This window comes from Salvelinus sp. IW2-2015, linkage group LG18 (genome assembly GCF_002910315.2).
Source record: "Salvelinus sp. IW2-2015 linkage group LG18, ASM291031v2, whole genome shotgun sequence".
Taxonomy (NCBI): Eukaryota; Metazoa; Chordata; class Actinopteri; order Salmoniformes; family Salmonidae; genus Salvelinus; species Salvelinus sp. IW2-2015.
The window spans coordinates 8,841,421-8,856,673 of record NC_036858.1 but is presented as its reverse complement, the minus strand read 5'-3'; the positions used below and the strand labels follow the sequence as shown (position 1 = coordinate 8,856,673).

Sequence of the window (15,253 nt, the reverse complement as noted above, 5' to 3'; positions counted from 1 at the left end):
GGAAAATAGCTGTCCTGCGGCTACACCATGGTGCTGCCACAGAGTGCTATTGAGGCTACTGTAGACCTATTTGGTGGCATGTGAATATATTTAGTATAGTTTTTTTCCCCCCCACTGAGTAGGACGGTCCTCCCCTTCCCCCACTGATTACAACGTATGGGGCATAACGCATGTTCATAAGACAACGGTCTCAAAACACAATATTATCCCACTCACAAAGGATTATGAAGAACAGCACAGTATACTATTTGGGATAAATAAAATGTTGTGGGTTTGAGTGTGCATGAGTGACAGAGTTCATATATGTGCTCATAACGCATGTATTTACCATCTGTGTATACTATATGGACTGCCGTTCTAGGCCTTTCTACAGTGTATTTGTGTTTAAATGAGTGGATGTAAATGTGGTTGATGACACAGGTGAAGACATCTACAGAGACGTGCAGTAGAATCATGGTCCCTACCTGCCTCTTACCTTCTCAGCATGCCGGTTAGGATGCGGGAGCTCTTGCCCAGGTTGGCGTCTGTCTCTCTCAGCTAGAAGCAGGGGGARGAGAAAGGACAGGTGTAACACATATAGATATATACAGTCCATATACACTGACATCTAGTACTGGGTCAGGCCCCCCTTKTCCTCCAGAACAGCCTGAMTTCTTCAGGGCATGGATTCTAAAAGGGATGTTGGTCCATGCTGACATCAARCAGTTTCTGCAGATTGGACGCCGGTACACCACTGCCACCAGCCTGTACTGTTGACACCAGGCAGGATGGGTCCATGGACTCATGCTGCTTACACCAAATYCTGACTGCCATCAGCAAGACGCAACAGAAACCGGGATTCATCARACCAGGCAATGTTTTTCCACTCCTCAATTGCCCAGTGTTGATCGCGTGCCCACTGGAGCCGCTTCTTCTTGTTTTTAGCTGATAAGAGTGGAACCCGGTGTAGTCGTCTGCTGCAATAGCCCAGCCATTACAAGGATCAAGGATTTATGCCTGCCGAGATGCCGTTCGGCACACCACTGTTGTCCTGCGCCGCCATTTGTCTTTTTGTGGCCCGCCTGTTAAACTTGCACGATCCTTGCCGTTCTCCTTCAACCTTTCTTATCAACGAGCGGTTTTCACCCGCAGGACTACCGCTGACTGGATGTTTTTGTGTTTGTCGCGCCATTCTCTGGAAACTCTAGACACTGTCGTGGGTGAAAAGCTCAGGAGGACGGCTGTTTCTAAGATACTGGATCCAGCATGCCTGGCATCAACGATCATACCACACTCAGAATCTCATAGGCCACCCGTTTCACCCATTCAAATGTTCTATCAAACAGTAACTGGATGCCGGTCTRCCTGCGTTAGATAGCAAGCTAAGGCCACGTGACTCAMTGTCTGTAGGAGCGATGCATTTTCGTGAATGGGGTGGTGTTCCTAGTATAACACAGCTCAGTTGTGACTGAGAAGTGAGTGAGACAGAGAGATGGAGAGAAACTAACACGGAACCCAAACCGGCTGTCACACCACACCAAACGCGATCACGACACGCAGGTTAAAATATCAAAACAAACTCTGAACCAATTACATTAATTTGGGGACAGGTCGAAAAGCAATAAATKAATAATATAGATTTCTAAATTTATTTTGCAACGCTCGCGCACGTGACACGAGAGTTGTAGTCAGGGTATAAGAAAGAATATAAGAGATTAAAGGAATGATCCACACCAAATATATATATTTTTTTTTTTTCATTAGTCCACTGTTGATACAGTCCCAAAATGTTTGGCTTGTCAGCAATCAAGTTCAGGATAGAAGACTTTCAAAAAGCTAATTGTAACTTGCCACATCATGATGATGCAAAACGTGGCTAGTTACTTTCTGAAAGTACTATATCTTGAAAACTTGACTGCTGACATGCAAAACTGGGCTAAAATTCAGACAGAGAAAAACATTCTGGAACGAGACGAACACAGGAAATGAGAGAAGGCCTGTAGAATGAAAGAGAAAAGTGGGCTGCAGAAAACGTTGTGCTGCGACTACATCTGTGTGTGGAGTAAAAGAATGCTGACACCGTGACGAATGAGAAGCCACAAGATTCTAGCTGTAGTCACATTTGTGATGGGGGGGGGGGCCTTCGCTGTGTAAGAGACTATTCAGAGACAGGGGGGGGCTTTCTCTGACCTTCCCTCTCTCACTTTCCCCATCTCTCTTCCCCATGCACCTTTGGCTTTGCCTTTCCTACAAACCCTAAATATCACCAGCTCTTTATCTGTTTAACTCTTACTATGTTCCACACTCTGCCCCTTCACCCTGACATTTATTTACCCTTTTGCCTCCGTCTTCTCCATATTTTATTTTCACACTTTCTCACTCCTTCCTTCCCTCTCGCTCATCTCAATCTCTCTCTCTCTTTTCTCACTCTTATCTCTTTCCATGTGAGGGTTGTTCTGGCAGGCTGTGTTGACGAACGTGATGGATGGCAAGCTGAGCAGGCTCAGGGACAGATGTGGTTTTGGTAGCTGGCACTAACACCAGCCATACAGCCGCCTGAGGTCTCTCTCAAACCCCATGGATGGATCGCTCCCCAGAGACTTCCAACTTTCGCCCAAAATACTACTCTCTTTCTCTCGGGAATCAATCTCATCCCCTTTCCTTCCCTCTTTTTCTTTCTCTTGCACTCCCTCTCTGAATCAATCCCACGCTCTTTCTTTCTCTCGCTCTCTGAATCAATCTCACTCTGTCACTTTTTTCTCTCTCACTCTTTCTCTCCATTTSTCTCTCACTCTCTCTCTCTCAGCCATATCAAAAGCGCCCATTTATGAGATATAGCCTGAGATTGATGAGGCAATAMGGCAAACAATCTATTCTAATTAAGTATTTAAGGAATTAATTCACTGTGAGGATTGGTGACAGTGCTCAGTGAGTGAAGTTAAAAAACAAGTTCAAGTGTCTGGTGTCGACCTCCACTTATACCAAAAACMAAAAAACACAACAAAACCTTTGACACCTGATTTGACTGTAAGGGAAAAGCCATGCTGAGTGCTGAGTGTATGCGTGTGATTAGTGAGTGAGTGAGACTATTGTGTGTGTGCCACTCACTGTGAACGCAAGTGTGTCTGGGTATTTATGCTTAAACAATGCCCCCCTAAACCCATTAATCCTTTGTCTTTTCCATGCAAGGACGACGTTTACCGACGCTTCCATCCTGTGTCTTCACATCTTGTCTTTCTTCTCTTTCCCCCGCTCCCCATACCGCTTTTTGACCCACAAACTGTCTTTAAAAGGAAGAGGGGGGCCTGTGYGGGTTCATGGGAAAGAAAAACAAGGGAGAGAGGGAGAGAAAAAGAGACTATTCTCCTTAGACGGCAGGCAGACCGTTTGAAAGGAAATGTTGGATTTCCTTTGAAATCGCCTGCGAGGCCCACTGCCACTTTGTGATCTTTTAGCATTCTCCGTGGATGGGCCATCAGCGCGGGGCCCCTCACCGTGCTGGAGCTCTCTCTACTCTACCTCTGTCTCACTGGCTGTCTAGGGGAGGGAGGGCGGAGGTGAGGAAGACTACATAGGGAGGGACAGACAGACCGAGAGAAAGAGGGTGAGAGTGAGAGGGAGAGATGGTGGGGGAGACAGAGGGCCACAGTCTAATGCTCTAAAATTGAGAGTGATAGGAAGAGAATAGAAGTGACAGAGAGCAATATACTGAACAACAACATAAACRTRAAGTGTTGGTCCCATGTTTCAACAGCTGAAATAAAAGACCCCAGAAATGTTCCACGCGCACACGTTTGTTTACATCCCTGTTAGTGAACATTTCTCCTTTGCCAAAAGAATCAATCCATCTGACAGGTGTGGCTTATTAAACAGCACGATCATTACACAGGTGCACCTTGTGCTGGGGACAAAAAAAAAGGCCACTCTAAAAATGTGCAGCTTTGTCACACAACACAATGTCACAAGTTTTGAGGGAGCGTGCAATTGGCATGCTGACTGCAGGAATGTCCACCAGAGCTGTTGCCAGAGAAAGGAATGTTAATTTCTCTACCATAAGTCACACCTCCAACATCGTTTTAGAGAATTTGGCAGTATGTCCAACCGTCCTCACAACCGCAGACCACGTGTAACCACGCCAGCCGAGGGCCTCCACATACGGCTTCTTCACCTGCGGGATCGTCTGAGACCAGCCACCCGGACAGCTGATGAAACTCTGGGTTTGCACAACTGAATAATTTCTGCACAAACTGTCAGAAACCGTCTCAGGGATGCTCATCTGCGTGCTCGTCGTCCACACCAGGGTCTTTACCTGACTGCACTTTGGCATCGTAACCAACTTCAGTGGGCAAATGCTCATCTTCGATGGCCACTGGGATGCTGGAGAAGTGTGCTCTTCATGGATGAATCCCTTTATCAACTGTACCGGGCAGATGGCAGACCGTGTGTATAGCATTGTGTGGATGAGCGGTTTGCTGATGTCAACGTTGTGAACAGAGTGCCCCATGGTGGCGGTGRGGTTATGGTATGGGCAGGCATAAGCTACGGACAACGAACATAATTGCATTTTATCGCTGGCCATTTGAATGCACAGAGATACCTTGACGAGATCCCGARGCCCATTACCGCGCCATTCATCTGCCGCCATCACCTCATGTTTCAGCATGATAATGCAGGGCCCCATGTTGCAAGGATCTGTGCAAAATTCCTGGAAGTGGAGATTTTCCCTGCTCTTCCATGGCCTGCATACTCACCAGACCTGTCACCCATTGAGCATGTGTGGGATGCTCTGGATTGACTTGTACAACAGCATGTTCCAGTTCCCGCCAATATCCAGCAACTTCACACAGCCATTGAAGAGGAGTGGGACAACATCCTACGATCAACTCGACGCGAAGGAGATGTGTCGTGCTGAATGGTGGTCCCACTAGATACTGACTGGTTTTCTGACGAACGCCCCTACTTTTTTTTTTAAAGGTATCTGTGACTAACAAATGCATATGTATTYCCAGTCATGGGAGGTCCTAATTTATTTATTTCAATTGACTGATTTCCATATATGAACTGTCACTAAGTAAAATCTTGAAATTGTTTCATGTTGCATTTTTTTTCAGTGTAGAAAGAGAAAGAGGTAAAGAGCGTCACAAGGCCTAATGCTCAGTCAGTGCGTGTGTGTGTGTGTCCGTCCGTGCGTGCGTGTGCACCCGTGTGTTTGCTTAGACAGTCTTACATCACACATGACATCATTGCATGGGACTCACAATGCTTTCATGAGTACAGCACTGGATGTTGCCCATGTCCCTAACCAACTACAATGCCTTGCTGTCCTCAACACTTTGTTCTGGCCTTCAATCTCACTGCCCTTCAAGCACGGGCCTTTACACACTAATTAGAGTGTCCAGTGTCTGGACACACACTGCAGGTGTGTTCGCGCGCAAGTGTACTCACCCGATCTCTGGATCTCTGGATCTTCTCGCGGTCGGTGTGTAGGTTAGCCAGGATCTCTTGGCCCACTTGTTCTGAAGAACAAAGAGAGGAGAAACACAGTTATGTTAGCATGGATACGCTGTGCATGGGTTGCACCGGTCTTCCCTTTGATTCCTCACTGAAAATTCACTGAGAGAAGTTCAAGGTAAGTGTATCACTTAAGGACATGACAGCACTAAGTCCCGAAATTGAACCAGTGACTTAAGTCCATGCTCTGCTACTGTTGCCAAATAGTCTAGTCCACAGCTATAGGGGATAGACATTGATGTGTGTTTGTGTGTGTTTGTGTTCGCCAGCAGACGGCTAGCTATGCTGCTTTGCACATGGTACTCCTCCTTGAGCTACAGCACAAAACACTAGACGAACACACAACCCTGGTAAACACCAGCTTGAGAAGCWAAAACCTGACCATGCTCGGGCCTCCTTCAGCCAAGCTCTGTAGAGTTCAGATCAACCAGTCCACTAACTTCCCAACATTAGGGAACATTGTACCAAATCCATGTCGGGCTTAGTTAAGCCTTACTGAGCCTAGCTAAAGTGAGCCTGGATCAGCTGTGCCGACAGTACCATTAACTTGAACACCACGAGCAACTGATCCTCATTTCGAGGCATATTCTTATAATAGATACATACTCAGAATAAAACAGAACTACATGAAATTCTATTCTATTTGAAAWAGTTAATATAGGTAAAGATCTTCATATTACAATTCTAACAACTGCTTTTATGATGGCTTAATTGAATCTTCAAATTCTAAACGTCTCAGTCCGGATATGCTCAGATGAACGGACAAGATGTTCAAGGTCTCACCGCTTTTCTATCACTTACAGTATATCACAACTCCAGTATCTCACAACAATATCCCAGGCTGCACACGACATCCTGCTACTGGAATCCAATCAGCTGATGCAATATTCATAAAACCACTCTTAAATGCTGCTCGTCTGTCGTGGATGTAAGCACTTTAAAAACGCACACTTCTAAAAYGTCGCCAACAAGGCGTCTGACAAGCTCGTCAGTGGTCACTGTCATTTCCTGGTCCCTTGGGATAGGCGGAGAGAGAAAAAACGCCCCCCCAAAAACGTAAAAATAAAAGATCCCACCACTGCCACCAACTGTAAGCAGATACTGCATTAGGGTTAGAAATGAGGGAGGGAGAATTTTTGTTGTTGTTGCCCGGATCAAAGACGSCTTTCAAACGCACCAAACAATCTGGCGTAAACAACGCACTCCTGACTAGATTACACTACACAGGTGCGGCACTCCAAAGAGCCCACGTGCCGCTCTGCTTGTTTTGGGGGGAACGCCGCAGARAAATGGGCTACATCTGGCAGCTAAACAAGAGAGGAAGGAGAGATCGCAGAGAGGAGGAAGAGAGAAGGGGAAGTGGGGCTGTCGAATGAGTGACGCTTGTACTCCCTTTCCTCTCCCTTCCATTCCCCTCAACGGGCGCACAACGCATCTCTTTCTGCCTTCATTCATTTCTAAATCAGGGACGAGACAGATTGWAGGATACACAGATTAAACAAACAGTCACATGTGACAAATAGGGTCGATTAAAAGGCTGAATGCAGGTATTAGTAACCATGGTAATACACGCCTCCCAGTCCCCTCCAAAAGAACAAGGGACAAACGGGGAACGGAGCTGTGGCAGGAAATCTTCTGTAAAGACAACTAGGCGCCTCCATCCGTCTCTGTCCGGGATGGGGCTTAAGACAGATGAGGGTGACAAGTGCTACACAAGTCAAGCCACATCGTCGTTGGCGTGGATGAAGACAGAGAGCGCGTTATTGGAAAAGCACACACTCTGACTGAGAAGATGGATGAGAGCGTTGCGGAAGAATAGGGCCCAATGACATCCTACTGTATTGACAGGGGCCGAGGTGCGAATGTAGTGTACAGGACCTCGTTCTGAATAATATAGGCCTACGTTCAAGTAAGGCCATACACAATTAAAAATGGTTAACGGATGCACTTCACTTTTCAAAAAGTGAAAGTTGTACTGAAAAATGTCCGCTCGGATTATGGCTGCACTATGCCTCTTTTAGCCTCCACAAGAGGGGCATCTCTTGATTAGGTCGCTAGGTGTTGAACTAAGGCTGCTATGGTATTCTATGTTTGTTTTCTACTTTTTATGCTCGCTTGGCTCACTTTTCAAACAAAGAAATCGGTTAAACATTTAACACAATTTATATGGCCTAACTGAGAGACGCATAAAAACATGAAGGAAGAGAAAGACAACCCTCTCAGGCGCCAAGGTACCTTTCAGTGGCTAAGAATGGGCCTTGTGGATTCAGGTTTCTCTCCATTCTCATGGCAGTACTGCTGAGAGGGGCTGTGTGCCCTTTTCCTAGAGTGCGCTAGCTATCTAATGCAGAGGACTATCATATTTGGAGACCCTATTTGATTTTTTTATTCAATTCAGTCTGTTATGACAACGGTAGCCCCTATCTGCAAAAGCAGGGTGTCTGCGGAAAGTTGAGTATCTTGGCTATTGATCTGGTGTGACTTACTACCATATATGGGYATACAAATGTATAAGGGCAGGCCGAGCCGATGACCTCATTTCAAGATGGCTTCCGCCTACATTCCGGGTTAGCGTTGTGAAGCATAAACTAAATAAACACGGAATACTTCAATTCACACCGAAAGCCAGARACTCCACGAGGATATCTTATTTGTCTGCCTGTGACCTACCGTTAATGATCACCTGGTCCCGTGTGGCTCAGTTGGTAGAGCATGGCGCTTGCAACGCCAGGGTTGTGGGTTCATTCCCCACGGGGGGACCAGGATGAATATGTATGAACTTTCCAATTTGTAAGTCGCTCTGGATAAGAGCGTCTGCTAAATGACTTAAATGTAAATGTAAAATCACCAGTCCAGAGATTCAAATAGTTTATTTTACACTTACACACATTTACTAAAACAACTGCCCATTTCTAGTTGTTAGGTCTATCAATCCCATTTTTTGTTGTTGATATTATTCACATGTTGTGGAAGCCATCTGATGTGTTTTCAGCTCTGGGAACCAATAATTCACTTATAGCTGGTCAAAGATTACATTATTTTTTTTTATTTTTTTTTTTAAATACGGTTATTTGTGTGTGCTTGATCTTGTGTATTCTGAACTGTCACTCCTATCTATCTTCTGATAATTTCCTCATCATTTCCCAGATGTCTTCCTTCCAAATATACCAAGTTTAGGCATGTCAGAGTCATGTAACTACACATGAATAGCAGTTACTTTTGGGTATGTCTATTTAGGCRGACAAAGGCAGCCAATGAGAAAATGAGGATGAATTACTTGATATGGATAGGCTACATTATATCAATTTCCATGAATGTTAAACATGACCCGCTTCCACTTTTAACAACATTCTCAACAGCTAGCTAGGCTACATGTACCACAGCCACCACAACTGATTAAGTGCCATCATTTCTATGGCTGCTAAACACAGCTATTAATCCTTCAACTTACTACTGCTRCTGACGAAGCGCATAACCACTACGCCAACAACGGTGTAGACAGCGTCTCCCCTACATAGGTAAGTTGTAATTGAATGTCATAGCTGAGCCGGTGTGCTGTAAACTCAATCCCGGTATGATGAAGTGTCCCCAGAGCCGACAGACTGTAGAACACATTAAAGACTCTGGTTTCAGCAGCCAGGTCCAGGACCACAAGTTCAAAGAGAAACATGTCCCTTAGCTGTGTAACCACAAATGGATGTTGCCATTAAGAATTCCCTCACCTCACCACACACAGTCCTGTCCCTTCCCCACTGGACCATTAGCTGTGTACACACACCGCCTCCCCATGGGGGGGGGGTTAAGGGGGCTCACCCTCTACCCAGCTCCTCCATCTTCCTCTCCCTCTGTATCTTTCCATCTTTACTTCTCGATCACTCATACACACAGCCACTTGGAGCTCTTTACAGTACATTTGGATTTCCATCGACAGTATGGGCCTCTCTCCCTTTACCACAGTCACTTTCAAAGCAACAAGCTCTCAGTCTCACGTCAGAATTAGACGTTCATCCATGTTTCTCAAACTTCAAACTTCAAAGTGTTTAAGGTTAGGCATTAACTCTGAATGGTTAAGGTAAGGGTTAAAGGTTTGGGATAGGCTCAAAACTAAAATCTCAAAAACAACTTGTATCGCTGGATTTGAACTTGCAACCTTTGGAATCAGAGGCCGATGCTTACGCCCATCCGCCATCCCCGTCCACAAAACAGAAACCTCTTGRAGGGAACAGCGCTCACTGTTGCCCCTAGTGGCCGGTTTCCACGTCACCYCCCGATGTCCTCATAGATGGAAGGACGTCGAACCCTGACTTGTATCGCGGTGACCTGGCTGTTCAGAGAGGAAGGGTAATGTTGAGGAATTGCCAAATCTGTTACCTGGAAAGGGGAGCTATCGTTGAGAACTAATCGGCTACATCATTTAGCTACTGTGGAGGAGGATGAAAGAAGGCTTTTCTAATAACGTCTCCTCCCCTGATGACACTCCTTCCTGAAAACAGGAAGAAAGGAAAGATTCCCCCAAAATCCATCTCTGTATTTAAGCTACAATCAACACGCAAATACAATTCAAGTATGTCTGATGACACACTTCCTCATCATGTAYAGAATCTCACATTGAAATAGAGGTGTTAGATACTTTTATCTGTAACAGTTTGTGATGTTTTGACAGCWCATCGCCAGGCTTTCTGTTCCGTAACGGTCCGTTACTCTACAGACGGCACTGTGTCAACACGTCATAGTTTCTGACAACGAGCGAGAATTGTAAAATATAGAGGGATTGGATCAGAGAGAATTAACAAACAATGAGAAGTCAAGCTACTCCAACTTACTACGCAGAGTTATTATCATCCGCCGCTATTTATGAAAAGTCATGACCTTTCCCACAATAATGGAAAATGGTTTACTGTGGGAATTGAACGCTGAGCTAAATGAAATTGACTTCAAATTCAGGATCGCTGAAACTTGCCTCTACGCTCAATGCTCTACCACCAGACAGAACAACCATAGGTTGGCCAAAACACTGGAAAGAGGAGGTTGTGGGGGAATAATAATTTCCTGCTTATGGTATGTTCCAAACGTGTTGCTTGTTAGCATATAAAATATTCCCCTCCTGTTTAAGAGACTATTAACAATTTAAATGACGCTGGCGCTAAGGCCTTGCTCAGACTCGCTCGCTAAAGATCCACATCCCCAAAGATACATTTAACAAGCCTATTACCAAAAAGTATGTAAGCACTCWCWWRTCSMRYKSGAYWWGWGTGTCTGCTAAATGACTCAAATGTAAAGGCCAATTACTTTATAAGGTAGCCTAGTGGGCCAGTAACTGAAAGATTGMCGTKTTGAATACCTGAGCCGAAAAATCGTTCAATGTTCCATTGAGCAAGGCATTTAACCCCAATTTGCTCCAGGGGTGCCGTACTACTATGGCTGACCCTATAAAACACATTTCACTGCACCTATCCGGTATGTGACAAAAAATATTCACACCACCACTATAATCACATCCCCACTGGTGATCAGGAATGTATATATATTAACTCATGCTCTTTAGGGAGATTAGCAGAACTGACTAGATAAGAACGAATGGTGCATTGACTCAGTTTAGCTCAGACAGATAGTGATAAAATTCAATTGAACAGTATCCAAATCCATCCTTCCTCCTTCTTTTTGGTTCTTTGACCTAGTGTTGGAAGAGATGCATTGGGTCTCACCCATAGAGACAGATAGAGGACTAGCGCCCAAAAGCCTGTTTTAGCATGGGCAGTGCCATTGAGGACCATTTTTAAGTAGTCAATTGGGTGGGACTTCCTATGGGTTAAGGAAGGATAATCCCTGGGGAAAAGTTCTTGTTTTGTACACTCCCCTGGATCCTTTTATTTACACTCAAAGTTGTACACGCTGAGGGATGTTGTACACGCTGAGGGATGTTGTACACGCTGAGGGATGTTGTACACGCTGAGCCCACAGGCCATGTGTCTAGTCTTGGTCACACTGACTGACCAGAACCAGGTCAATGGGGGTCATGCAGCTTCTGGTGAATCTCCAGTGTGATGCTCTTACATGTGAATGTGTGGTGGTGGGTACAATGGGGAGTCCAGCTGACGGCCCTCACTCGAGTGSGTGCTTATATYTGTCCTATTTCACACATGTACAAGTGTGTATTACATGCATGTGTGAATTCAAAATGTGTTTTGTTTGGCATATCCCAACTCCCCCTGAGACACCCTCAATGACTGGGGTCACGGCCAAGGTCAGTCATTACCAACTCCGACTGTGGAACAATTAGGGTTAAGTCCCTTGCTCAAGGGCACAGACAGATTTTTCACCTTGTCGGCTCGAGGATTCGAACTAGCGACATTTCGGTTACTGGCCCAACACTCTAACCRCTAGTATGACCAATAGTGTGTAGTCGGCATTTCATTTGAACAGCAGTGGCGGGATAAGCTGAGCTGGAAGAGCTTTTCTTTTCTTGCATGAGTTTGCATAGATGTGAGCAGATAGGGATGAATACCAAGCAGGCAGTGCACTGACCAGCCCTGCTGTGGGCCTGATGCTATGAGCAGCGGCGTGGTGGGCAGTCAGTTCGGGTGTATATCTGAGGCCTTTCTTCACTCTGCCGGGCCGTGTTTTATTCATGGCCTGCGCCCTGACCCCGCAGAGCTGCTGTTCTGACAAATCACTTCTGATTAAGACAGATCTCTATTAGCCACTCAACTTACCCTATTCATCATCCCCCCTCCTTTCCCCTTCTCCTCCTCCCTCGCCTGTCCGTCAGACCGGAGCAAGACGCAAAGGAAATGTTCCGCCGTGGTTTTAAATGGCTGATTACGGACAATTGGCGGATGGAGAGATGTAAGGGAGTCTTATGGGTGATAAGACGCAGGTTTAATGGGTATAAATGACCAGGCCCGACTAGGAGGACCAGCTGGTAATAGAACCATTTGTTTCAGGCAGAACAGGAGTGGGAGAAAAATGAAGACTGTTTTTCTCCAATTGAACTCCCCTGGCTGCCTCCCTCGCCGCCTCAAGTTCAAACACTTCTGTTCTCATATTGACTTTTAACAGTAAGGTCCCTCTCACTTGTCCTGAATGAGGATAGATGAGGCTCGGAAGCGAAGCCGGTTGTTTTARATTTATGAAATGACTCAGACAAGCACACATACAGACGCGGCTRTAGACATGGCCTCAGACCAGACATACACACTCAGATACCCAGGCACAAAGCAATGCACCAGCTTACAAATAAAAACAAATATTAAAATGTGAGGGAACTTTAWCGTTCAGCATCCCATAACCTACTTGTAGTGTAAAAACATAATTATAAACTGGGTGGTTCGAGCCATGAATGCTGATTGGCTGGTACGACAAAGTATTTATTTTTACTGCTCTAATTATTTTGTTTGTTTGTTTGTGGTGTATTGCCAACATATAGTTGTGTATTTAAGCAATAAGGCCCGAGGGGGGTGTGGTATATGGCCAATATACCACGGCTAAGGGCTATATCCACGCACTCCGCGTTGCGAACAGCCCATATTGGCCATATACCACACCCCCCTCAGGCCTTATTGCTTAAATACACGACTGCACTGATGACACTCTGCCTACTTGAGGCAAAAGTCTTACTGTTTAAATCCCCAAAACAATACTAAATTAACCTGAMCCACAATAGTGGATAGCAAAGGGAGTAGAAGGAGGAGGGGGGAAATGGGGGAAGGTTTCCGTCAGCAAATTGCCTGGGCTTACTGAACCATCCAAATGAAAACTAATGGACTTTTGGCCACACTGTGATTGCCTCAACACACAGACGTAACACGGGAACGACACCATACATGGCCKTCAATTAAAAACAGGGAATTTCCACGGACGGCTGGTCCGCCCCATACATCTACAGTACCCCCACAGCAACGCTGGTCAATTCTATGGATCAAATGGACTTGACTGATTAATTCCATTTCCACTGCTCCCGGAAATATTTGTACGTGTTGATTCAGCTTGTGGTCAGAATGCGTTGAACATTTAGGAAGTGATGGACTAAAAACAAATATTGTTCATACAGTATAAACACAGACTCCTTTCAGCCCTCGCTCGGTAGTGTGGATATAACGAAGCCATAGACTATGAAAGAAATGGTGCCTTTATAACAAGCTTTACAACAAGGGGGAACATCTGTCCATGTGCCCTTGAGCAAAGCACTTGACCCCAATTGCTCCAGGGTCGCCGTKGATAACGGCAGACCCTGGCCGTGATCTCACTCTCCGAGGGTGTCTCAGGGCGAGTCGGGATATGGAAAAAACACATTTCCTAATCACACATATGTAGAAATACACACTCGTACATATTTGAAATATGACAAATAAGGACACAGCAAATTATTATTATTATCGTATTACTTACAATACGTAGTGRGGAATATATTAAAGCTTATCATTTGTGTAATGGAGAATAGAGATGACTAYCACAGTACAGACTGCTGACATTCTCACAGCTGACAAACGCTCTCCATGTAGAAAGGAGAGAAATTGAAACTGGATAGAAAGATGACGAGAGATCACAGGGAAAAGACAGAAGATGAAAACGTATGAAACAAGGATGAACCACCCCTTAACTTGGCAGCTGCAACGGGAGGTATATACCTGAAAACCCCCAAACATCCCATTTACCCTCCTCGAGCAGTGGAGGAAAGAAGTTTGTCAGTTTAAGGAAGCGGACTCAAGGAGAACACGGGAGGGGGAAGAAGAAACTTGACATTCCCCCGTTTCTTTTTCAACAGTTTAGGAATGATATTAATCGCAATACTCTTGATTAAAGGCTTTCACGTCTCTAATCAGAAAGTTGACAGGCAGATCAAAGCGCGCAACATGATTTTTTTTGCCTTTTAATTATCTGTACAACACCATACCTCAGGCTGCTCTTCCTCAAACTCTCACGAAAGATGGCAAAGGAAGATCTAACACTTCTTAACAGTTCATTATCCAATAAGAAGGAGAAGAAAAAAAACACTCCACACACACACAACTATTTTGAAGGGCTTTAAAGCAATCTTCACAATTAGCAAAGACCTGGGGGAGGCCTGTGGTCCTCTATTAGCACGTCCCAAATTGAAACACCTTAATTATGTTTGTCAAAACCGACACCGCGTCAAAACACCCTCATTTGCATGTTTTGACAGGGCCCGTTGTGATTCAAGACCCCCCCCATCGGAACACAGGGAGTATTTAGCAGATTTCAACACCTACTGATTATACAGTTTTTCCCTCTGAATAAATGAAATGACTCATTAATTTGTGCTTTGTTTCAGATCCTTTCCTCCTCCCCAATTATCGGAGAGAGTTAAGAGTATAAGGGAGCCAAACAATAAGTAAAGTGTGCATAGGGAGAGTGCTCACTAGGGCTGTGGCTGTGACGAAATTTCCTCAGCTGGTAATTGTCAAGCAAAYAACTGTCGGTTCTCACAGTAATAACCGTTAATTAACATAAACACATTTAGCATCTCCTGGCTTCCAAAAAGCCTAATAAATCAGTGTAATATAGCCTACACCTTCACAATAAATCCATTATTTATTTTAGACAGGTCTAAAGAAACATGATATGAAGAAAATGTAGTCTATTTCAGAAGAACAGATTAGCATWCTCKGAGTTGTCCTTATGTTAGGTCCTGGTGTGGCTATGCCAAATGGCTGTGGGCTACACTAGTTCATTTAGCAGACAAGATTTGTTTATAATTAATTATGAAGAATACAATTKAACAAAGTTATAAATATTTTCTTCA

At 44.9% G+C, this 15,253-nt stretch overlaps 1 protein-coding gene across 2 annotated transcripts in view; it reads right to left on the bottom strand.

Moving 5' to 3' along the window:
* Nucleotides 1–427: 427 nt before the first annotated feature.
* LOC111977881 (vesicle transport through interaction with t-SNAREs homolog 1A) overlaps nt 428–15,253 on the bottom strand; it is a 95,215-nt gene continuing 80,389 nt past the window's right edge. For both annotated transcript variants that reach the window (XM_024007646.2, XM_024007647.2), the window contains 2 exons: nt 5,425–5,495; nt 428–537 (listed from right to left, as the gene is read on the bottom strand). In XM_024007646.2, coding sequence (XP_023863414.1) covers nt 472–537; nt 5,425–5,495 — 137 coding nt within the window. In that variant the 3' untranslated portion in view covers nt 428–471. The remainder of the gene's footprint in view (nt 538–5,424; nt 5,496–15,253) is intronic.